Source organism: Garra rufa, chromosome 3 (assembly GCF_049309525.1).
Source record: "Garra rufa chromosome 3, GarRuf1.0, whole genome shotgun sequence".
In the NCBI taxonomy this organism is placed as follows: domain Eukaryota; kingdom Metazoa; phylum Chordata; class Actinopteri; order Cypriniformes; family Cyprinidae; genus Garra; species Garra rufa.
In genome coordinates, this window is record NC_133363.1 from 8921675 (window position 1) to 8946428 (window position 24754).

The 24754-nt window shown below is 36.6% G+C and overlaps 1 protein-coding gene across 3 annotated transcripts in view; it reads right to left on the reverse strand.

Annotated features, from left to right (window-relative positions):
- The window catches only part of LOC141330873 (myotubularin-related protein 13-like), a 202736-nt gene that overhangs the window by 165588 nt on the left and 12394 nt on the right, over positions 1-24754 (reverse strand). For all 3 annotated transcript variants that reach the window (XM_073835655.1, XM_073835654.1, XM_073835653.1), the window contains exon 2: positions 18987-19072. In XM_073835655.1, coding sequence (XP_073691756.1) covers positions 18987-19072 — 86 coding nt within the window. The remainder of the gene's footprint in view (positions 1-18986; positions 19073-24754) is intronic.

Genomic DNA, 24754 nt, shown 5'->3' on the forward strand with positions numbered 1-24754 from the left:
AGCTTCAAATAACTCTACACAATCCAAGCCGAGGAATAAGGTCTTGTCTAGGAAAATGATCGGTCATTTGGTTACTGAAGGGAAAATGAAATGTGTTTTTTTTTTTACCATTTTTACCTTTCCAATGCCATTATGTAATGCAGTCATGGACGCGCATCGTAGAGCTAGTGTAAAATGAGCATTTGTGGTTAAAAAGTATATACATTTACATTTTTTTAGAAAATGATCTATCGTTTTGCTAGACTAGACCCTTATTCCTTGGCTGGGATTGTGTAGAGCCTTTTGAAGCTGCCACTCTTAAAAATAAAGGTGCTTCAATAGGTTCTTCAAGCAATGCCATAGAAGAACCATTTTTAGTTCCACCAGGAACCATCCAGTCAAAGGTTCTTTAAACAACCATTTCTAGCTTACCTTTTTATAATCTGAAGAACCTTATTTGCCACAAAGAACCTTTTGTGAAACATAAAGGTTCTTTAGTTGTTAAAGATTTAGGCAAAAAGGTTCTTCTATGGCATTGTGAAGCAACTAGTGTATGGATGAGTATAAGTGTATGGAGAAAAATTCTGGAATGTTTTCCTCAGAAACCTTAATCTCTTTTCAAATGAAGAAAGAAAGACATGAACATCTTGGATGGCATGGGGGTGAGTAAATTATCTGGAAATTTTAATTCTCGAGTGAACTAATACTTCTGACCCAAAAATCCTGACCTTGGCTGTTGGTTTCTGTGCATGACTGGACGTTCATGAGACTCTATTAGCATCACAGTTCACACTGACTTACCCAGGAAAAACAAACTTCTTGTGAGAAACAAGATTAATAAAAAAGCAACATGAAATAAAAGGCCTAGAACTCTATAAAAAAAAGTATATGTATTCACTGAAACAAGTTGAAAATCTGCAGACTACGGCACCTGTGCTCCGAAACCAAATGCCATTTCAGGATTTTCATTAATATATACATTAAATACATTACACTGCATTACACTACATTGTTTAAATCTAAATTAAAGACACATCTCTTCAGCCAACAATTCACATATTGCATCTCATAATCTTGTTCTGGCTATATTTGATCAAATACACATTATCATTTTTTTGCTTGGGTTATACAAATAATATTTGCTTGGTTGGAACAGCAGCTACTGTATGCTAATTTTGTCTCTATTTGATTCTTTGTTTTTGATTGACATCCCGTGGTAACTAGGAATTACACAAGCTTTGGTCTAGATCCAGCCCTTACAAAGATCTGAGATGACCAAACACCTGAGAAGAGATGATGCCAACCCCTCAGAGGAACTCAGATGATGCTAACCCTGAAACAACATACAGAACTAGCAAATGTTGTTATAAGTTTGATTGCAACATATAATCATTGCTGTTAATAGTACTTACCAACTGATTTTTACTGTACATTTCTACCATATGTACATCAACTTGACATAGTCACCACTGATAAGCTACTACTAAATATATTGTAGAAACGTAAATTTTCTGTGAAGCTGCTTTGCAACGATTTGTAACGTGAAAATCGCTATACAAATAAACTAGAACTGAACATTGCAGTTTATTCACTAAACCCTTTTGTATATCTGTATACAATGGGACCCTTCTGTGATACTTCTGCATCTTTGTTTTAAAAGATTGATGCTGGTTGCTATTTGTTGATTATCTGGAAAAGCGTGAGCAGAATTGAAAAAAAAAGATCCCTTTGTCATCCACAAAAAAAAAAGAAGAGCATACAACAACAGGAGAGTAAATGAATAATGACTTGATTTTCACTTTTGGGACAACTAACCCCTTAAACCTTACAGACTAATGCCACATCACTAATAAAACAGCGAAAGACATCTAGTTAAATACACAATATCCATGCTCCAAAAGTGCCTCTGTTAGATGCACAACAGACAACAGACCAGCATACAAACCATTTACACATTTTCTGAATACTTTATGCGTCCTTCCCGGAAGTACGAAGCACATTCCAGATTACAACAGGGATTTGGAGGAAAGGGAAGAGAAGTTCAAAAAGTCAGAGCAACAGATGAGATAGATGACACGAATGGTTACGATCCCCCCCATCGTGGGAGGTCACATTCCTTCATTATAGGATGGCGGGCTCCGATGAGGAATTTTTTTTATTTCATCAGTACACAGCCCTCTCAAAATAAAGCAAACACACGCACATTAAAACGTTCTGTCAGTAGCCATAGTTTTGAGAAAAAGGGCATGTTTCATTCATCTCTTTCTTTGTGTATGTGTGTGTGCGTGCATATATATATATATATATATATATATATATATATATATATATATATATATATATATATATATACACACACACACACACACACACACACATATACATATATACACACATATATATATATATATATATATATATACACATATATACATATATATATATATATATATATATATATATATATTATACATACACACATATATATAGTTTTGAACTGCCATTCAAAACTAAATTTGTATTTTACACTAATTTAATTCAGCATTAAATTGTTCAAACCTGACAGCAAAAACTGCATTGCAACAAAAAATATTTTAAATAAATGCAGTTAAAATTACTATTTATTAAAGAAAACATACATTTAAATACATTTAAAAAGAAGTATAGCTTATTTATTATAGTTTATATATTCTTTTAAAGTCCCCCTGAAATCAAAATTAAAGTTTTTTGGCTTTTAGTATGTATATATTAGTCTTAAGATTATCTATAAGCTAGTGTGCTTCAAAGCAGTGACAAAATTCGCTTTTACAAGATATGGGCATTCAAAACTTACACTCTCGTCACTTCCGCCAATATGAATCAAGGATTTTGATGATATCACCGCGCACTTCAGTTTCAGATCAAACGTTCTGTCCAATCAAATGCTCTCTAGAGTCCGTAGTGTCCCGCCCCCTACACAGAGACGCGGAGCAGATCATATGCGCTCATATGCGCGGTCGGACTCGGCATGTGTTAAACTACACAGCCTCAGCATGATTATTATCACTATTTCGTTTTAGCAAGAGTTTCATATTGAATCTGTGGGGTAATTTATTAGACTGTGGCTGTCATAAGCTTACAAATGCGGCTTTACCGAGCTCAACGGCTCTGGCCCGAGCAGATATAAATGGAACGCTATTGGCTGTTCAAAATAAGTGGGCGGGGCTTAGCGATATGTTTTTGTTTCAGTTAAAAGAACGTCACCACATAGAAGAACGCTGCGTGTTTCAAGGCACTTCAGTGGACCTTTAAGAAGAATATTTAAAAATACAGGTTAAGTGAAAAGTAATTAGGCAATATTTAATGGCTAATTTAATAATGATTTATATAATTATATATAATATTGATTAATAATAATAATTTTAGAAATATAACATTTATTGCCAAATTTAATGCCTAGTTTTTTACCAACACTGTATTACTGTTTTTACTTCTGGATCAAATAAATGCAGTCTAGGAAAGTCTAAGAGACATCTTTCAAACTCATCAAATAATTTGAACAGTAGTGTGCATATACACTCTTAAAATAAAAATAAAGGTGCTTTAAAAGGTTCTTTACACCGTTGCCATAGAATAACTAACTATTTTTGGTTCAAAGAACCATCTTTTTCTTACCTTTTTATAATCTGAAAAACCTTATTTTGCCATAAAGAACCTTTTGTGAAACAGAAAGGTTCTAAAGATGTTAAAGGTTCTTTATGGAACCATTTAGACCAAAAAGGTTCTTCTATGGCATCCTGAAGCACCTTCATTTTTAAGAGTGTATCAAGTTACCACTGCTAAATAAATCAAGCTATTATATGAAAAGATCTTAAAGACTTATGATACATATCAGCAGATTTCCTTTTCTATAAGCAAACACATAAAAAAAAAAAACATTTTCTCACACACTCTCGACTATAGAGTAGAGGAGTAGAGGAAGAATGTTTTTCTTCAGGCTTACAAGATTACGGACATAATCTATTTGATGCAGTCAGTAGAAATAAAGCAGAGGATTCTGGGTTTATTTGCTGGAGACATAAAACACGCATTACAGCCAGCAGCAATAAGGCCAACTGGCTTCAGGAGGTGCCAAGGGTCTATGTCCGCCTCAGTCCCAGCATGCTGGGGAAGGCGATGCTCAGGCAGTCAACACTGCCAAGTGGCTCGTGCTTTCGTGGGAGGTTGGATGAATGGGCCTTGTTGTTAGTTTAACAGGAACATTTTAGTCCATCATTCTGGCCATAATGCAAAAGCCTCCATGTGTGCCAGAGAATGAAGATATCTGCGAGAGCAAATATCTCCAGAGGCAGAGGTTAATGGCAAGTGATCATGGTGACAGTGACAAACAGGTAAAAGGGGAACGCTATCAGAAGAAGAAACCCATGCACAGTCTTGAGATGTTCAACTATTCCAACTAACGTCAAATGTTTATCAGATACTTGAAAAAGTGATAGTCAGACTCAGCCAAATCAGGAGTCCAGCTAAAATACATCCTCTGAACAGCGTTCTCAGTTTACACTTCACTTTTCCCTAACATCACTCCTCAAAAATAAAATCTTATATACAAATACAAAACGTATATTTATGTTATATCTCTTATATGTGACCCAGGTCTACAAAACCAGTCATAAGGGTCAATTTATTTAAAACTGAGATTTATATATCATGTCAAATCTGAATAAATAAGCTTTCCATTGAAATGGTTTGTTAGGTAGAACAACCATTTGAAAATCTGGAATCTGAGGGCGCAAAAAAAAGAAAATATTGAGAAAATCATCTTTAAAGTTGTCCAAATGAAGTTCTTAGCAATGCATATTACTAAGCAAAAATTAGGTTTTGATATATTTATGGTAGAAAATTTAGGGCTGTGCAATTAATCGAAATTCAGTTTTGATTTCGGCTCCAAATGTTCATGAAAATACAGTAATCGAGATGAAACTTATTGCGACGCATTTCCAGCAGTGTTGTTTTTGACAACCATGTTAGATTTAGTCTTAGTCTTAGTCTTTTGGACTAAAATGCTTATTAGTTTTAGTCAAATTTTAGTCACTTCTATATGTGATAGTTTTAGTCCAATTTTAGTCGACGAAAAGTCAAAAAGGTTTTAGTCTAGTTTTAGTCGACGAAAAGTCAGAAAGGTTTTAGTCTAGTTTTAGTCAAAAAAGGGGAAAAAGTAGTCTTTTAACAAATAAATGTAGGTCAGTAAGTATTTTGCTGTTGGGTAGCGTCACTTATAAGTTCTGAAAATAGCAGATCTATAGTTCAACACAATGTGAGCTTCCGGATCGACTATTTTTTACCAATAATTACAATAATGAAGGAATGTTTTAAAACATAAAAGACAAACAAGGATGGAATGCTAAAACGGCTTGCCATAGTAGTATGGCAAAGAGAATTTAATGCTAAAACGGCTTGCCATAGCGGCAGATACGTTTTCGGTTTTGATTGGCATGCACAATAAGCAGAAATGTCATGCATTTTAAACGTCTGACGGACCACCCACTAACATTTTCGTCTATTCTCGTCTCGTCAACGAAAACACACACACGTCTCGTCATGTTTTAGTCATCAACGAGCCATTTTTATCTCGTCATCGTCTCGTTATCGTCATGAAAAAAAGTGGCGTCAACGAAATGATTTCGTCATCGTCATCGTTGACGAAAACAACACTGATTTCCAGTGGTGCGATTTTGCTCCTCCATAAAAGCCTAATTTCACATGCAAATCTGCAAAATGTGACGTGACTTTCATAAAATGGGACGTGCTTGATTTATTAATGTTTTTGATGTTGTGTTTTTAACAGCGAGAAAGAGAACTTGCGCTGTTCTGTGTATGCGCTTTAGAGACTGAACAGAACACGGACAAGTAAAGTTATCTTTTAGTTTAAGGTGCGCACCTAAACGGTCAAATACTTGCATAAATATTTCAAAATGAGGCGCTTGGTGATTATTCATGTAAACCCTTGTCAGTTATGTCTTAAATGATCATAAACAGTTGAGAATGAAAATAGGTGTGTAACAGTATATTGGATCTGTATGGCTCTTAAAGCGGCAACAAATAATATTTCTTCTGCCTTCTTTGTGCTTAAAATTAATAAAACGTAAAAATACAAAGAGAAAAATCACTCACTGCTCTTGAATGAAGGACTTTTGTAGTTTTAATAAGAAACAATGCATGTTTAAAGGGATAGTTCACCCAAAAATGAAAATGTGATGTTTATCTGCTTACCCCCAGGGCATCCAAGATGTAGGTGACTTTGTTTCTTCAGTAGAACACAAACGAAGATTTTTAAGTCAGACTGTTAGTCATTTAATGGCAGTGGATGGGCACCAAACCTTTGAAAGTAAAAAGGTGCACAGAAAAATCTGTTTTATGTCACAAGCTGCAGGGTGTAATTTGGATTTGTCTGTGCATGTTTTTTTTTCATGTTTTGGTGCCCATCCACTGCCATTAAATCACTAACAGACTGCAACGGTTTGACTTAAAAATCTTTGTTTGTGTTCTACTGAAGAAACAAAGTCACCTTCATCTTGGATGCCCTGGGGGTAAGCAGATAAACATCAAATTTTCATTTTTGGGTGAACTATCTCTTTAGTTCTTACAGCGAAGTCACCGTTTTCTTTAACATTCAAATAATTATGCTAGTAATTATACATTCAGAATTTCTGTGGTAGGCTGTTAGACTACAAACATGCAGCTTTTTGGATCAAAGATGTTAACAGATAAAGTGGAGCCATGTGAATTACTTGTGGGTTATTGTGACGTTTTTATTGGCTTTATGGACTCTCATTCAAATAATTATGCAAGTAATTATACATTCAAAATTTCTGTGGTAGGCTGTTAGACTACTTTAGACATAAAAGTATTCAGTATTTTTTTTCCAAAAAAAGCTTCTTTTTTTTTTTCATTTGTATCTTTTTTTCTGTTGTATTGCCATCTTTAAATTAATCACTAATATAAAGTTTTGGAGCCAGTTATAATCGTGTTAAATAACCGTGATTACAATATTGCCCAAAATGATTGTGATTATGATTTTGCCATAATCGTGCAGATTGGACAATTTTAAAGGTGATTTTCTCAATATTTAGATTTTTTTTGCACAGTCAGATTCCAGATTTTCAAATAGTTGTGTCTCTGAGTAATATTGCCCTATCATAACAGCCATACATCAATGGAAAGCTTATTTATTTCAGATTTCAAAAAACTGACCCTTATGACTGGTTTTGTGGCCCAAGGTTACATATTTGCTGAGAGCTGTTTCGGGCTGTTTTCTCTTATAAACAGTGTTTGATCTGTGCATATTTTTTTCCTGATTCAGAAGAGATTACTTTTTCACTGGAAAAAGCAATAATGATAGAGTATTTTAGCCGGAAGCAACAGTTTGAAGTTAAAACGACTTAATGAAGAATGTATTACAAACATGCAGCTTTTTGGATCAAAGATGTTAACAGATAGTCATGTGAATTACTTGTGGATTATTGTGACGTTTTTATGGGCTTTATGGACTCATTCTGACAGCACCCATTCACTCCAAAGGATTCAAGGGTGAGAGCAAGTGATGTAATGCTAAATTCCTCTAAATCTGTTAATCTACACCTTGAAGAAATTTTTCAGCAAAATGTCACGTTTGGGTGAAATATTCCTTTACGCAGCAAGTTCAATTGTTGGGGAAAAACACCCTAGAACGAAAAAATGCATTATCTCACTACTGTCAAGTAGATTAAAACATTACTGGAGCAAATCCATGTATATTTTTCACAGTATTTTCATTAAAATAACACAAGGATGATTTCATGATATTTAATTACTTAGTATAAACCAATGTGTATACCATGAATGTTTTTTGTTTATAGAAACAAATGACTGTTTTAAACTAATTTACTGGATAGTTTAAAATGACTGCTTCGTTGAATCCGCCTTCTCCTCTCAACTGTTATGTTTTGGTAATGAAGTTTAAAACAGAGACACTGCTAAATATATCCGTCTTGGTGATTTCATATTCGCAAGTCGTGACACGAGGAGCAGGCAGGAAACCATCCTCAGGCACGGTCTTTAGAAAACTTAATGGCTAAATAAAACGTGCATTAAAAGCAGTGTGATGTTAACAAAACTAATATTGGATAAATCCTAAATATTTAACCTAATCCCCCAACTTTGGAACCAAGGGTTTAGAAAGGGTCTGTTTGTTTTAAACCCTCATTGCTTCAATAACAATAACAGAGCAAAAAAGAAAATGAATGAACAAAATGCACCATATGACTACCGCAATAAATCATCTACAATTTATTCTAGTTGAACAACTATCAAAGGTCATCTCATCTCTGACTTGGAACCTTTCTGGGATGCACCTGACCACACGCAATCCACACTGGCACATATACAATCATAAATTCAGCTCGTTTGGCAGCTGCAAGGTCTCATCTAAAGCATCCCACGTGAAAGACCAGGACACCCAATCTGCTTTGACATTTTAAAACACACAGTAAACTCACAATGCCTTCAGAAATCAATCGAATTGACCTATTACAGACAAAATCCATCTTATCTTGATCCCATAAGAAAATGCAGCTGGGGATAAGAGATTATGCTTTGAAAGTCTACATTCTTAGGTACAAAAAGCCTAAAAATAAAAGAGCAAATCAAAAGCAACAACATTATGTTCTATATCAATGCAACATTTATGTTCAAGATGTTAAAGGGGTCCTATTATGCTCTTTTACAAAGCCTTTATTTAGTTTGGGAGGTTTACAATAGCTTTCCCCCCAGCCTGGCACAAATGGCTTGATTAGTTCCGGGTTTAATAAAGTTCCGCCTTCCGAAAAACTAAATGTATTGTGATTGGTTAGCAGTCCCACTTTATTGTGATTGGCGAACATCTTAGACGGCGTTTCAGTCCTGCCACGCCCCTTCTTAAAGCAGCAAGTTCCATGTATAACTGTAAGCGCAAGCTATTTTAAAGTGATTTTTAAGCTTTAAATACGGACATTTTTCTCACAAAAACACATCGGATCACTACAGGAGCACTTTTTATTATGGATCAATGCACTTTATTGGGCTTGTTTTGTACTGATGGAGAGAAACACCAGTCTATGGCATTCTAAAGCTTGGGAGTGCCAGGATAATTTCTAATATAACTTTGACAGCATTCGTCTGAAAGAAGGAAGTCATATACACCTAGGATGCATGGAGGGTGAGTAAATAATACGCTACAGTAGTGTTGGTCCTATCGTCAACCTGCGAGATCGACGATTCATGAAACATGCACGGCGCGGCTTTGATTTGGCAACGATGAATGTCACTCTAGTCAATGCTTGTGTTTACATCAGCCACGGCTCTGCATGGGTTTTGACCCTCTGTACCACACACTTCAATGGCGCTGTTCTGACAAAGCATCCAGAGCAGTTCGCGGACACTTTAGTTAATGCTTGCGTTTATACCAGCCACCCTGCATCTCGCTGAAGTAGCGGCTGTCCATGCTACATCGCTAAAGTTAGACGAATCCCAACTAGTGATGCTCCGATCGATCGGCAACCGATCATGATCGGCCGATATTGGGTAAAAATAATTCTAATGAACGCATATAGATGTTACTGAGGTAAATGTTTATGTTTCCTATATACAGACAGATTCTGATATATCATATTTAATTCAGCCTAAACCACATTTTACTACCTTTATCCTAATGACTGCAATGCTGGATAATATAATCCTTACACCATCTTAAAAAGCAGCTACAAATAACAAGCAAAGAACATTTACAATATCAAAGGACATAGCCTAGTCTAGTGCGAGGTGCACTTTAATATAAATAAATCTCTTCCCCATGCGGCGCGTTAAGGCGACGTGGCCACTCTATGCGTGTTTATATCACGACAAGTTTCTGAAGCATCCTAGAACCGACTCTCTGCACTGCATCGCTAAAGTTAGGCGCCTTTTTGACGGATAATATTAATAATCGTCTTGCTATCGTCAAACCCTGGTGAAAAAAACAGCATATGCTGCTTAGGTATGTTTTGGTGCTGGGATGCTGGTTTTAGCTGGTTTATGCTGGTCCTTTGCTGGTTAATGCTGGTCCTTGACCAGCAACATGACCAGCATAAATCAGCAAAGGACCAGCATGTTTTTTTCAGCAGGGAAGGCATCAGCAACTTAACCCTAACTTGGTGGTTCTTCAAAATCTTGACTGTAGCCTATTTCTAGAGGGGTTTTTTCTTCAACATAGTTAATTTAGAGTTAGTTTCATTTCTACAAATGGTGCAAACTCTGCTAGAATATAGATCAAAGATTCCCATATCCCCTGCCATTATGTGATCGGCAGTGATCGGCAATCGGCAGATCATGATCTTGGTGATCGGTAATCGGTGATCGGCCCCAAAAATGCTGATCGGAGCATCTCTAATCCCAACCTCATCCCTCCCCACCCACCAACGAATTTCCATAGGCAGGATTTATTTAAATGATATTCTAATGGACCATGTTGTGCACATCATAGCATCCGGAAAACAAACACTGTAGTCCAAAGGAGCTGCTTGTTGTAATTCCCGAAAAGGGATTTAAAAAAAAAAAAAAAACTAAATATCTCTCTTTAGAGTGGACTTTGAGATTTCTAACTTTGTAGATGATTTTTATGCCCAAACATAAAGACCACACAATGACTAGAATTCAAAAAGTGAAAAAGCATAATAAGACCCCTTTAAATGAGTCATTTTATGCGAGCACGCACTGCAATCGAGCGACCCTGACATTCAGCATTGAACTTGAGGCACAGAGGAATGTACGAGATTCTTCAGCCCTTATAATGTGACTAACATAGCTGCTGACTCTGAGTAAGTGCATGCTTGTGTGCAAGACGAATATCTGTGAGTCAACATACTAAAATTATGATGTTTTAGTCCAACATTTTCCTAAGAATGACAGTAAATAATCTAAAAACTCCAAAAGCATTCAGCTACCACATAATCTGCAGCCCACAGAGATCAAAGAGGGAAAAGCATGAAACAATGCCAGTCATTCCTTCGCTATCTGTGAAGCATGTCAACTTTCCTCTGGTTGAGGCTTTTAGAGTACTTCCATGTTGCAACAAAGATTTGTGACATTTATCATTACATTCCAACGAACTTATAAACAAAAATTACCATGATCACAGTCAAAACACAATATAATTGTGCAACACCTATTTATTTATTTATTTTTTTAATTAAACACAGAGCAGAAAGAACCTAGGAGGATTAAAACAAACAGTTTTCTTAACTGGAATCTGTGTTTGTTATGAAACTATTTGGACACTTCAAATGTATGAAAGTAAGAAATATCACATGTGCAAGAGTGCTGGTGTGCTGAATATCATCCCAGCTTTGATTCGGGTGAAGGTTATTACATTCCTGCAACGCTACAATGTCGAATGTCAAGTACAGAACAAACAAAACACAATGGGTCCTTGCGAAACTGTTTCATGTTAAACATGGCAATGCTTTTCCCGCTCAAAGCGTTCTCATTCAAAGCGTTTCCATTTCCTGTCCACTACTGAGAGAAACCCCACTCTGAGCGAGAAAAACATTATAAGACTGACATTCAAAACCATGTTCCTCGCTCCACACAATCAGATCACCTCAGATTTGAGGACTATAACTATTGTATACAGTAATAGAATATCAAAACAAAAAGTATCTGCAAACAAATGATCCCAGGGCCCCACAATAAGGGGACAGTGCAAGAGAGTTAAGGTAGTTAAAGATAAATAAAATAAAGGTCATTTTAAGTGGCTCTTTGAAGTCACAAATTTTGATAACAAGACAGTTTTAATTGTATTTTCAATTCGAACAAGATATCTTTTATTTTAGCATTTAAAAACTTTTTTTTTTTTATTTAAAAACAAATTTTTAGGAAAAACCAGAGCCAGGGGCTAAAAACTTTTTTCATTTGAAGATCAGGGTAAATTTAACTTATTTTGTCTTCTATTTTCTGTAGCTTCTGAAGGGCAGTACTAAATGAAAAAAATATGATATTTAGGAAAAATAAGAAAAATCTCCATTCTGTTCAAAAGTTTTCACCCCCAGCTCTTAATGCATGTTTTTTTCCTTCTGGAGCATCAGTGAGCATTTGAACCTTCTGTAATAGTTGCATATGAGTGTGAAAAGATGGATCTCAAAATCATACAGTCATTGCTGGAAAGGGTTCAAATACACAAAAATGGAAAACTAAAGCTGAAGACCTGAAGGATTTTTCTGAAGAACAGAAGCCAGTTTAACTGTTCAGGACAAACAAGGGACTCATGAACAACAATCACTAAACAAAAAAGTACAGCTATGGATCAATTAGGTAACAACACATTATTGAGAATCAAGGGGATGTAAACTTTTGAACGGGAGTCATTTTTATAAATTCAACCATTATTTTCTTTTGTGGACTATAAACACCTTTTATGTGAAATATCTTATTTAGGTCAGTACTAAATAAACAATAACATGCATTATGTATGATCCCTCTATTTTGGTGAAATAATTAACATTTAGCAGATTCGGAAAGCGGGGTGTAAACCTGACCCTTTGACCTCAATTGTACAAGCGTACATACTGATTAATCCATCATGTTTTTAACCCAATTACACTCTTTGTGGGTCCTAATTAGTTATTTAATCTTTGAGGCAATCAGAGAACATCTGTGTCTGAACTGTGTCAGACCTATAACTAACCCAGCCAGTCATTGTTATTTATAGGTTGCCTGACTCTTATTTGTTTTTGCATTGCTCTAGTTGTGGACCATCTTTAGACAGGCTGTTTAATGTCCCCTCCAACTGTTGTCCCTGTACTGTGATCTAACCATTAAGCAACGACTGAATTTGCATAAATTGTGCTGAACTTTCATGTGAGGCAGGGTTAAAAACAGCACGCAAGGAGAATAGCTGGCGAACTTCCTCCAAGATTGAAAACACCTTTGGAACGAGAGCTGTAAACACGATGGGGTGTTTTTCTATCCTTTTATACTTGGAACATTCCTCATCTGTGGCCATTTAGTTTGCTGGGGGTTGTTGTGGTCAAGAAGGAATTTCTGCTGTTCCGAAACTAAAAACAGAGCAAAATCTGTAGGAATCTGCAAATAATAACAATTTGCATACCAAGACAAAAATCCAAATCGCCCGGCTGGTATATTAAAAGCAATATTCAATAAAACTACAAAGATGGGATTGGGGCCATTTCATTTTTGTGTTGGGGACATAACCCCAGCAATGGGCTTTTATGAGTTTGTTATTTTCATTATTTAACAATCAGTCCAAAATAAACAGCTTCGTATAAAAACCCACACAACTAGACTAAACGGATCCTCCATGCAATTTGACGGAAACACGTTTTTTTTTCTGAAAATGTGTAATGTTATAAAAGATTTGAGTCAACATATTTGTGTGCTCTGCAATTAACACGCACAGATGCATCAAAAGACCATTTAAAAGTGTACGTGAGCGCCGTAAAAGAAACTTAGTCCACATAAATCAGCCAAAAGTTACGCAAGGTCGGATCGCAGCATAAGAGCCACATTGGATAAAGAGATCAGTAGAAACATGTGCACATACTGATATGTTTGAGTAAACTGACGGAGCAGAAACCATGCTGAGGGGGTCCTCCACATGTTGCCGAATGCTTCGGAGATGATGCTGTATGGATGAACTCAAGCCATGCTTCCTGAACACCAGCAAAACACTCTCCTGGTTCGATTCTGCAGCCCGCTGGGAGTACTGGCACACCCAATGACTAACAAGAAATGACATACATACAGCTCTGGTCTATTTTTATACGACAAATCGCCCACCCTATGCACTGTGCTGTCCCTGCAGTGTTCAAAGAGATGTGAATGTGTTTGATGAATGTTGTTCTAGAGCTCTTACTCAGAAACAGCATGTGAGATGAGAAAATGGAAAAACAACATTGGAATTATTCTTACATCAAACCACATAAAACTAATAACCTTTCAGTGTGAATAATTCACTAAAATGCAAACTATAAAAATGACAACATGCATAAGTGCTAAAGATGTTCAAAATGTGTTCAATATGTAATATAATAATAACAGTACTGCTTAGATAAATGGAAATTGGTACTCAAACCTGGCTTTTCATATTTAGTTCATTTAGAGATGCCCACAAAAATAAACAGTCTGAGTTCAAGCAGATTCTGGAATGCTTTTGGTGAGAATACAATCTAATAGAGCTGGATATTGACAAAGATTTTATAATTCAATTTGACTTCAATTTATAAGCTCTTGATTTAATATCGATTCATTTCACCTGGTAAATTACTATAAGGTATAAGGTACTGCTGCAATAAATTGTATTTAAATTATGATCACGATTTCTGCTTCTCAAGTTATTAAAGGGGTCACCGGATGCCCATTTTCCACAAGTTCATATTATTCTTTAGGGTCTTAATGAAAAGTCTGTAATATACGTTGGTTAAAAATTCTCAATAGTACAGTAATAAATCACCCTTTTACCTTGTCAAAATCAGCTCTCTAATTTTAATTGCATGGTCCTTTTACATGCAAATGAGCTCTGCTCGCCCCACCCCTCTCTGATGTGGGATTATGAGCCGTAATGTTTACTTTAGCCGCATTTAGTGGCAAAATTTGCCAACAAGCACATTATTAAGAAAGGCAGTTCACAAAGATGCATAAAAAACCCTTATATTTACTTCTGCTGTGGGTGAAGCTGCATCAGGAACGATTCGCATGAACTAGACACATATGTAGATCGGGATCGGCGCTTTCTTTTTTAAAAACGAAAGTAACGTTATCCTCTGCATCTTCAGTGGCTCAGATGTTGGGAGTAAATGACGACTGCTATGTTTATTATTACATCCAACAACAGAACACCTCAATCGCTTAATCTGAGACATTCTTGTCTTCCCCTACACCTGAGTCACACAATGGCGATCGGAGTCGGACTGTTTCAGCTCGTTGAGGGCGGGTCAAGGTCAAGGTAAGGCACTCATGTCAATCGACTATCGTGGGAACGGCCACACCGACAAGAAGCTGAGAAAGACCTAATTTAAAAAGGGGATATTAGTTTTAAAGATTAAACAAATACCACTGCAAAATATAAGTTCAAGTTTAGTATTGTATATGTAATATAGTGCATATATTTAACAAAATCACCTCTCCTCTCTGGACTTATTTTTTCTAGCTAAGCTGTTTAGCTAGAAAAAGCTGTTTGTTGTTGTCTTTCCAAAGCTGAAGCACACTTCAGTTGTATTGTATTTTTCAACATACCTTCTGATGTTCATTTACGTTTATTTTGTGCTTGAACTAATAGTAATAAGGAAGAGATGATTGGTTTACCTGTGCTCCAGCACATTTAAGAACGCCACAACAACATTGTTTGAACTCACCGAAACTCACCGAATTTTGAAAGTTGAGACTTTATTTCATATCAAATGACACAAAGCACAATGATTGTAGGGCTGTCACTTTCAATTATTTTGGTAATCGAGTAATCTGTTGATTAATATGGCGATAAATTGAGTAATTGGATCATTTTTTATAATAATAAAACTAGACATAAAGCAATAGCCTTTAAAATGACTTATAAAATATACATATAATAGAAATAGGGCAATAATAATAATTCATAGTTCAAATAACTAATAATAGTTCAAATAAAGATAAAGATAAAGCTACAGCCACTATAATTTCTTGAATATGTGGAAATCAAAATGTGTAAATGCGTAAAAACCAGAGTGAGGGTTTAAATTATTTTTAAATCACCAGAAACAACTAGCATATTGAGAAGATGGGGATTTAAAATCAATATCGGCTAATTAAAATGGTTAACCACCAGTCTATTAATGTATCATCAACTCTGCAATGTATTCTATAGTTGACCAAAGGACCAACCAATATCCCTGTTGGTCAGTAATGGTTGGTCAAGTAATGAGGGACATTTTGCTAACATGTGATTTGTTTGTGATTTCAATTTGAAATGTTACTCTGACCCTTTGACCATGACCACTGGTGCCAGACTTGGTGGTTCCAACATCTACAACAATATCTACAAAAAAAAAAAAAATGGTGCATCAAATAAACAGAAAAATCCAGTGAATGGCAAGCCGTCCCAGTTGACACAAAGAACATTGATACTCAAAATAAACACTATACAACTGCTGAAGGATATTCCCTAAACTTGCAGGAACTTTATGAAGCCATTGAGTCTGCACTGAATAAAATCCCAATGGAATGTTTCCGGTGCTTCTCAACACATGCCTTCAAATATAAGGAGTTCTTGAGGAAAGGACCTTCATTGTATTACGCCAAATAATTCAAACCACGGAAATGGAGTAAAATCCAATTCTACTGTCTCTGATAGACGAAACAACCATCATTCCTAGAGTGGGAAACGGATCATGTCCTCTTAGAATCACAAACATAAATCAGTAAGAATTCATAATGATAAAAACAACATCTGAGGCCCGGACTGACCCAGATTGTGTAACCTGTTGGCTGAGCAAAGACTCAACCACCTGCTGGAAGATACTGAACCTGCGTTTCATTAACCAATTTCTAGATGACTGTCTAGATTACAGTCTTCACAGATCCAGAATCAGTGGGAGACGGTGCCCATGGCCATGTCTCAGCAGGTGAGTGTTAACAGCCAGACTCAAAATCAGTCCTCGCAGTGAACAATGAGCCTCTTCTCACACTGAATAACCAGCGTACTCCATGTGTCCGATGCAAACTTTCTACACATGCAAAGAGACGTATCATAAATGCCTCTGTTATCCAAGGAGATTGCATAACCAAACATATTTCTTTGGTTCGCTTACACTTAAATGACTAATAAAACAAGGAAGCAGAGGGAGAACAGTCTGTGTTTGGCTCAGTAACAAATAAGAGTGTCTATGATGTGCCAAAACACATGTGCCAAGTTCTCAAAAATGTCCTCTTTGTATTCATGTTGGCTCATAACAGGTTTTTAATGACTCATGTCATGTAGTGTAACCATCGATGAAAAGGTAATAACATATTGTACCAACACTTTGAACACAAGTGAGTGTCCACTTCCTAATCATCATTTTGTTTTGAACATTTTGAAGTATTATGAATGATAATTCACAAAAATAATTCATAAATATAATTTTGGGAAGTCGTGCCACATGACATTTTACAACCTTGTCATGAAAAGGTCAAATTATATAATTTTTTAAGAGACTTATTGACCTCGACAGATCCTTGAGATTCTCTGAATTATATCACTGCATTTTTTTGCACATTGGTTGCACCACGTGATGTTTTTGGAGGTCAAAAGTTAAAAATAGATAAAACAGATCAAAATAATAATGAGAGATCGTCACACTACTTAAGGATTAGTTCGCTTTCAAAACAAAAATGTACAGAAATGGACCCACCCCCTTGTCATCCAAGATGTTCATGTCTTTCTTTCTTCAGTCGTGAAGAAATTGTTTTTTGAGGAAAACATTTCAGGATTTCTCTCCATATAATGGACTTCTATGGTGGCCCCGAGTTTGAACTTTCAAAATGCAGTTTAAATGCATCTTCAAAGGGCTCTAAATGATCCCATCCGAGGAAGAAGAATCTTATCTAGCGAAACGATCAGTTATTTTCTAAAAACATTTACAATTTACATACTTTTTAATCTCTACACTGAGTACACACAGAGCTAAAATAACCATTGAAAATAACCAATCGGTTTGCTAGATAAGACCCTTCTTTCCTCGGCTGTGATCGTTTAGAGCCCTTTGAAGCTGCATTTTGGAAGTTCAAACTCGGGGGCACCATAGAAGTCCATTATATGGAGAGAAATCCTGAAATGTTTTCCTCAAAAAACATAATTTCTTTACGACTGAAAAAAGAAAGACATGAACATCTTGGATGATAAGGGGGTGAGTACATTATCTGTAAATTTTTGTTCTGAAAGTGAACTACTCCTTTAAGAGTGTACTTTTCTCCATTATGATACATGGACAGCTGCATCACATTTCAATGTCTCTCAAAATCTTAAAATATGTAAATGAATTTTAAAGGATAAGTTCACTTCCAGAAAATGAAGAAAATGACTGATTGTTTTGCTAGTTCAGAACCTTCTTAAATTATCAAGGAAATTTTTGCTCTGGAAGTGAACAACTTCTTTAAAATTAGAAATCATTGTATTTTTTATTAGAGTTGACACTTTGGTTTATTTAAAAAAAAAAAAAACTCTTACAATCATATACTGCTATAATGTGATAATTCATAGGATGAAAGAAGTAGAATGCGCAGAGCATCATCTCGGTCCTCAGTTAAGGTCAAGAATTACGCATTACGCCTTGATGAAGTAAACAAACAATTAACTTGACCGCAGCCCAAGAGCTTGTGCTGGACTTTGGTAGCTTCTGAACTCAAGAACCAGGACAATTTTAAAGCCACTGCCACTAAGGAGATACAGCATGTTCTCGTCCAGCTCAGATAAGCAAATATTTGGTCCAGAGTTAAGATGATTTGAGTCTATTAATTGGGCCAGAGCATGTAGAGCGATAGATTGGACAAAAGTGCAGCAAAGCACTTTTGCACGCTATTTAAGAAATAGACAGGACATGGGCTTGGAATTCTCCAATTAGAGCAAATGGAGGCGACTGGGATAAACCTTAAAGTAAACAATAATTATGCGTTTGTTGACTAAAGGAAAGGCTGATATCAGAACCACATGAGTTTCCGAGGATGTGGGCAGATGTGTTCGCAGATTTCAGGAATGTTAAGTAAAACAAAAAAAGTTTAAAAATACAATTCCCCAGCAATGTCACATTTATTCTATTTAAAAATGTCATATAGATCAAGTGGGCACAGCTGACCAATGGCAAAAACTGTGGAATCCATCATAAAGAACAACTGGGAAAAACAAAGAGGTAGAATATACACTGCTTTTTTCTTCCAGAAGGCAGGATAAATGACTTGTGTCTATTGCTAGGTTTCTGTTTTCAGAAAACAGAACAAAAACGACTCCTTACCATCTCCACACCCTGGGGAAATGCCGTGCCATCCCAGTCCTTTTTGGGGAAGCGTTGAATGATCTTGCCACATCCCTCACCAGATCCTAAAATTTACAGAGAAAAAAAAGACAGTGCATTAACTTTGATGTGCAATTTCAGCACTGTTCTTTTTTGTATTTTCGAAACAACATGAACGGTAGTATGGGGCATATCAGGACAATCCAGAACGTAAAAAAACCTGTTAAACGTGATCACAATTCCAGGTTTCCTAACTGGCAAAAATCACTCCTCATGCATTCCTTCTGGTCTTTTTGGCATCCAAAAACCATCTTTCCAGGCCAATTTTTTTAATGACAAAGAAAGCATTGTGTGCACAGGGCCAAGAGGGTTTCGTCAATTAGCGTTTACTAGTGTAAACATTGTAATATGACAATACCGGTGCTTATGAACACAAATACCCCTGGCAGACAACCAAAAATAAAGAATGTAGCACATTTTAAAGAAACTCAAGAGGTCAAAGTGACCTGTTAACAGCAAATTGAAGGTTTCATATCTTAACACAGATGTGGAGTTAAGACACTGTCAAATACTCATTTAGAAAAAATGAAGTTAGTACTAGATATCATTCTTCATATCCTTATCTGGGGTATACATCACTGTCTGCGTTTCTGATAATATCTGGAACAGAAAACTGGAACCTCAAGTAAATACTGGGTCAGGGAACTATAGCGATCTTTACAGTTTATCATAATGTGAGTTTGAAAAGACCATTAACAAAATGTTATTACAGACAGACAAAACAGGCCAGATATATACTGGACGAAAGTACGGCTGGACTGTCACATTTTTGGACAGATCAGAATGACAAAAACTTAAAAAAGATATTGCTCTTGGAAATAGGCTTTTTAAATTTGAGTAAATACATTTTGACTGTTAGGGAACATGTTTGCCAAGATGTGTGAATGTGTGTATAATAGAAAAAAATTGAATTCTAATGCAAAATGACATTAAATGAAAAGTTCACCCAAAAATGAAAATTCAGTCATCATTTACTCCCCCTCATCCCGTTCCAAACCTGTATGAATTTCGTTCCGCAGAACACAAAAGATATTTTGGAAAACGCCTCAGGGTTTTTTGTGTATACAGCGATAGTCAATGGAATCCAATGAGGTTAAGTACTTCATCACTTTTGTGTAAACTGCTTACTTGAAAAATAAAAATGTAATCTTCTCTTTGATACAATCATATATTTATTTGACACAGACATGTTGCTTTTTTTCTTGGAAAACAGTGCTGACAGTCAACCTGCATCTTGATAAAATCATAGCCTAAAAGTCAAAACATGGGCTTGAGCTACACTAAACGGGCTAAGCGCCTCTCATGGGTTCATGTGGACCGTGCAGAAAGATACAAGCCATGTTGTGATTCGCAGGGTCTCTGATTCCCACTGTAATACCCTGCAATCTCAATAAACAGTTGATCTGCAAAAAACGGATTAGAGATCAAGGATACACAGATTATGGATTAGGGATATACTTATATATATGTAGATTTTTATATGAATAACATGAATATAATATAACTAAGCATATTTATCTAAAAGCATATTATTAAATAGGGTTTCCACACCTTAGTTAACTTCAAATTCTAGGACCTTTCAAGGACTTTCCAGGTCAAATACCCTCAAATTCAAGGACTTAATGTGGGACACATTTTAAGTGAGAGCAAGGTTACATCGTGTTACCTTGTAAGATACATCATTACAGTTCTCATGTGTCAAACACAACTATGCAAAAAAGCTTTTTTTGCATTTATTTTTGGCCATATGACAGAGATTTGATATTCTATTTGTCCTAATTCTGTTTAGCATGGATTTTATAAAAAAAGAGCTTAGGCTTATGTAACCAAATAGTTCAAGATATACAGTATATCACAAAAGTGAGTACACCCCTTACATTTTAGCAACCATTTTAGTATTTTATCAATACTATAGAAATGAAACTTGGATATATTTTAGAGTAGGAAATGTGGAGCTTGTATAGCAGTATAGATTAAATGTCCCCTGAAAATTACTCAACATACAGCCATTACTGTCAAAATAGCTGGCAACAAAAGTGAGTACACCCTAAGTGAACTTGTCCAAAGTGTCAATATTTTGTGTTAGCACCATTGTTCATTGTTCATCCTGGGCATGGAATTGGCCAGAGCTGCACAGGTTGTTGCTGGGATCCTCTTCTAGTCCTCACGGAGCTGCTGGATGTTAGACACATGGTGCTTCTCCACCTTACACTTGAGGATGCCCCACAGACGCTTAATAGTGTTCAGGTCTGGAGACATACTTGGCCACCCCATCACCTTCGGCTTCCTCAGCAAGGCAGTTGTCTTCTTGGTGGTGTGTTTGGGATTGTTATCATGTTGGAAAACTGCTGTTCGGCCTAGTTTCTGGAAGGAAGGCATCATGTTTTGCTTTAGAATAGGGCTGCAACGATTCGTCGACGTTGTCGACAAAAATCGATAATAGAAATAGTCGACAATGAATTTCATTGTCGATGTTGTCGCCAGACAACCGAGTGAGGCATCTTTCTGCCGAGAGTCGCACATACGCAGCTTCTATGCTGAGCGATAACATACAGAAATGGCGGCGTCCAACGCAGCAGCTGCGCGTACCAAAACACGCCCGTTTCACACATACTCCGTCTGCAGTGCGTTTTTTTTTTCCACACCCATGTTAACGGATTAGAACGTTCACAATGTACGGACTGCAAACGCGTTCTGTGTGAAAGCAAAACGAGTCTGTGCTTCTTCTGCACCGCATACGTAACGCACACGGACTGTAGACGCACTGCAGACTGAGTATGTATGAAACAGGAGTAAAGTTTGGGAGCATTTTAGCCTGCTACGGCGAATTAAAATATTACCTGCATGGTTTGTAAAGCAGTCCTTGCGCATCACGGCAGCACCTCTGTGATGCACGAACATTTAAAGAGAAAGCACGTCGGACAGTTGAATGAAACGGAGTTTGGCTGGCCTCGGTAAGATTTAAATAACATGGAAGCCAATACGTTTTGTTTTGGATATACATTTTTGTTTACTGTTTTATTGCTGCTGATGGTTTACAGGAAGAAAATGTTTACTTGATTTTAATTTATTTTTTCTTATAAAACAAATGTGCCTGTCCAGTAAAAAAAATTATAGAGTTTCTTAATTTATGCATTTATGTCTGTACTGACCGAGCACTGTGCCTAATTGGTTTTAGACAGGGCATTTTTATTTACTTTTAGTATGAATTGGCCTATCAGCAGCAAAATATGCATTTTTTATTGAAGTACCCCCTTCTTTCTTGTGTTTACTATAATTTTCCACATAATTAAAGCAATCTCATGCTAAATTTGAGAAAAATTGAATAATTATCCGATTAGTCGACTAATCGTTTCAATAGTCGGTGACTAGTCGACTATTAAAATAGTCGTTAGTTGCAGCCCTACTTTAGAATGTACAGTAATAATGGAATCCATGTTTCCCTCAATGAACTGCAGCTCCCCAGTACCAGCAGCACTCATGCAGCCCCAGACCATGATGCTATCACCACCATGCTTGTCTGTAGGCAAGACACAATTTTCTTGGTACTGCTCGCCAGGGCATCGCCACACATACCGGACACCATCTGAGCCAAACAAGTTTATCTTATAGTCTCATCAAACCACAGGACATGGTTCCAGTAATTCATGCTCTTGGACTGGTTGTCTTCAGCAAACTGTTTGTGGGCTTTCTTGTGAGCCAGCTTCAGATGAGGCTTCTTTCTGGGACAATGCCTATGCAAACTGACTTTAAGTGCTGTGTGTATCGTCTTTTCTTGAATTGCATCCAGGAGGGCTGAATTTCAGTCTTGCACTACAGCACCACACGGTCAAATCGCATTATTGCAGGCTCTTATGCTGATGATACACTGGGCAACTTTTTGAGCAATGTTGCCGGACAACTTTGGCAAATGTTGCCGTCAATGGGCACCCAGGTGAGATATAAAGCCAACGACTGATCTAAATTATTCAGATAGAAATTTGTTACCTATTCTCAATGGGAAAGCGCCCAAGCAACATTGCTTAAAAAAAAGTTGCCCGATTAAATTGCTCAAAAAGTTGCCCTGTGTATCATCAGCCTTACATTTGGTCATATAAGATCAAACGACTACTCAACAACAAAAATATTTGTCAGCAAGTTTTTATTATCGACGTTGCCAATAATGTCTACAAATCGTTTCAGCTCTAGCTTAAAAAAAAAAACGAGATGGCAGTCCAAAATCTCTACCGGTTAACAAATTTCTACTGGTAAATCAGTCTACCGGTATATCGCACACCTTTATCTGGAACATAAAAGAAGCTACCAAAAACTATTCAAAATGTCTTGTTTTTTGAAGGGTTGCAATGTTGTTTGGATGCCTTTAATTTTGAAATATCTTCTTTTGTTTCCCACAGAGAAAACAAAGTTATCTGAAATGACATGAGGGTGAGTAAATGATGGCATAACATTCATTTTTGGGTGAAATATCTTTTAACTGTTTATATTACATAGACATGATAATGAAAATTGGCTTGCAACAGTCACATTGTAGCCTAGCAGACACTCCTAAGGTGTTAATTACTCCAAATAAAATGCTGATTTCTCAACTCCGTTTCATGTTTATGTAACCCAAACACGCTCTATATCATTTGAATCCTACTGAATACCCTGTGAAATCCACTATGCAGAGATCTATAGACCTTTTTCCTGAGTAAACGATGAGCGCCGCCATTACGAATTCTAACGTCAGACTGAATGCTTTTCTGTTCCGGTTTCCATAGGAACCCATTCAAATAGCGTCCTGTTTTTAATGTAGCTAATGTCCGCTGCTTCGTGTCATCTACACACTCATTAAAGTGAGGCACTGACAAATGACGGTCATTGCGACATTGCGTCGAGTGATGGCGCTATGGAGTGATGGCGCTATGGAGCCATGTGCTTTTTAAAAACATTTTAATAGGTTTAACATTAGTTTATTAGCTCGGAATATACCCTAATTTGACTAGAAACAATGCAGACCGGAAATGCAAAGCATTCTTTCAGTTAAGAGCCGGACTTACTTCCATGTTCAGGAAAAAGGTCTATAGGGCTGAAAGGTAGCTTTGATGTTGTGCTGTCAAGTGAAGCTCTGAGCTGGCAGGTTTCAGCCAATCAGCACTGAAGAAATCCTCACATTGCAGAACATTTTTTTCAAATTAGTTCATATTTCCCTCACCGTTCATCACTGCATGACAATAACATTAAATGTAACTGCCGTGTCCTGATTGTGAACCCCACAACAGAACAGAAACACACGATAGTAAGTCTCTACTCTCAAAAACATCCGGTGAGAAACACTGTCAAACGGTATTTTCCACTCCATATCTCATGTTGTAAACTTGTTTAAAGAACATTTCAAACAACTGAAGTCTTAAGCAACCGTCATGACACAAACATCAAACTCAGCAAAACAGAGTAAAATCTGGTCCTGACATGTGCGTATCTGCGCTATGACCTGAAAATACATCCTACAGCAGAGAAGAACACATCCAACTCTTGTCGCGAGGTGTGGTTCAACTTTGTGTTGGAAGAAAGACAAAACAATGATTCAGTATCCAAAACTGGAGTCTGGCATTTATACAACTAAAAAGTACTCAATCATATTTTACATTTTTCTGAACAAAACCTGAGTGATGCTTGAACTTGCAACACATGCTGCTACAATGCCGAGGTGCTATAGACGGTCGCAA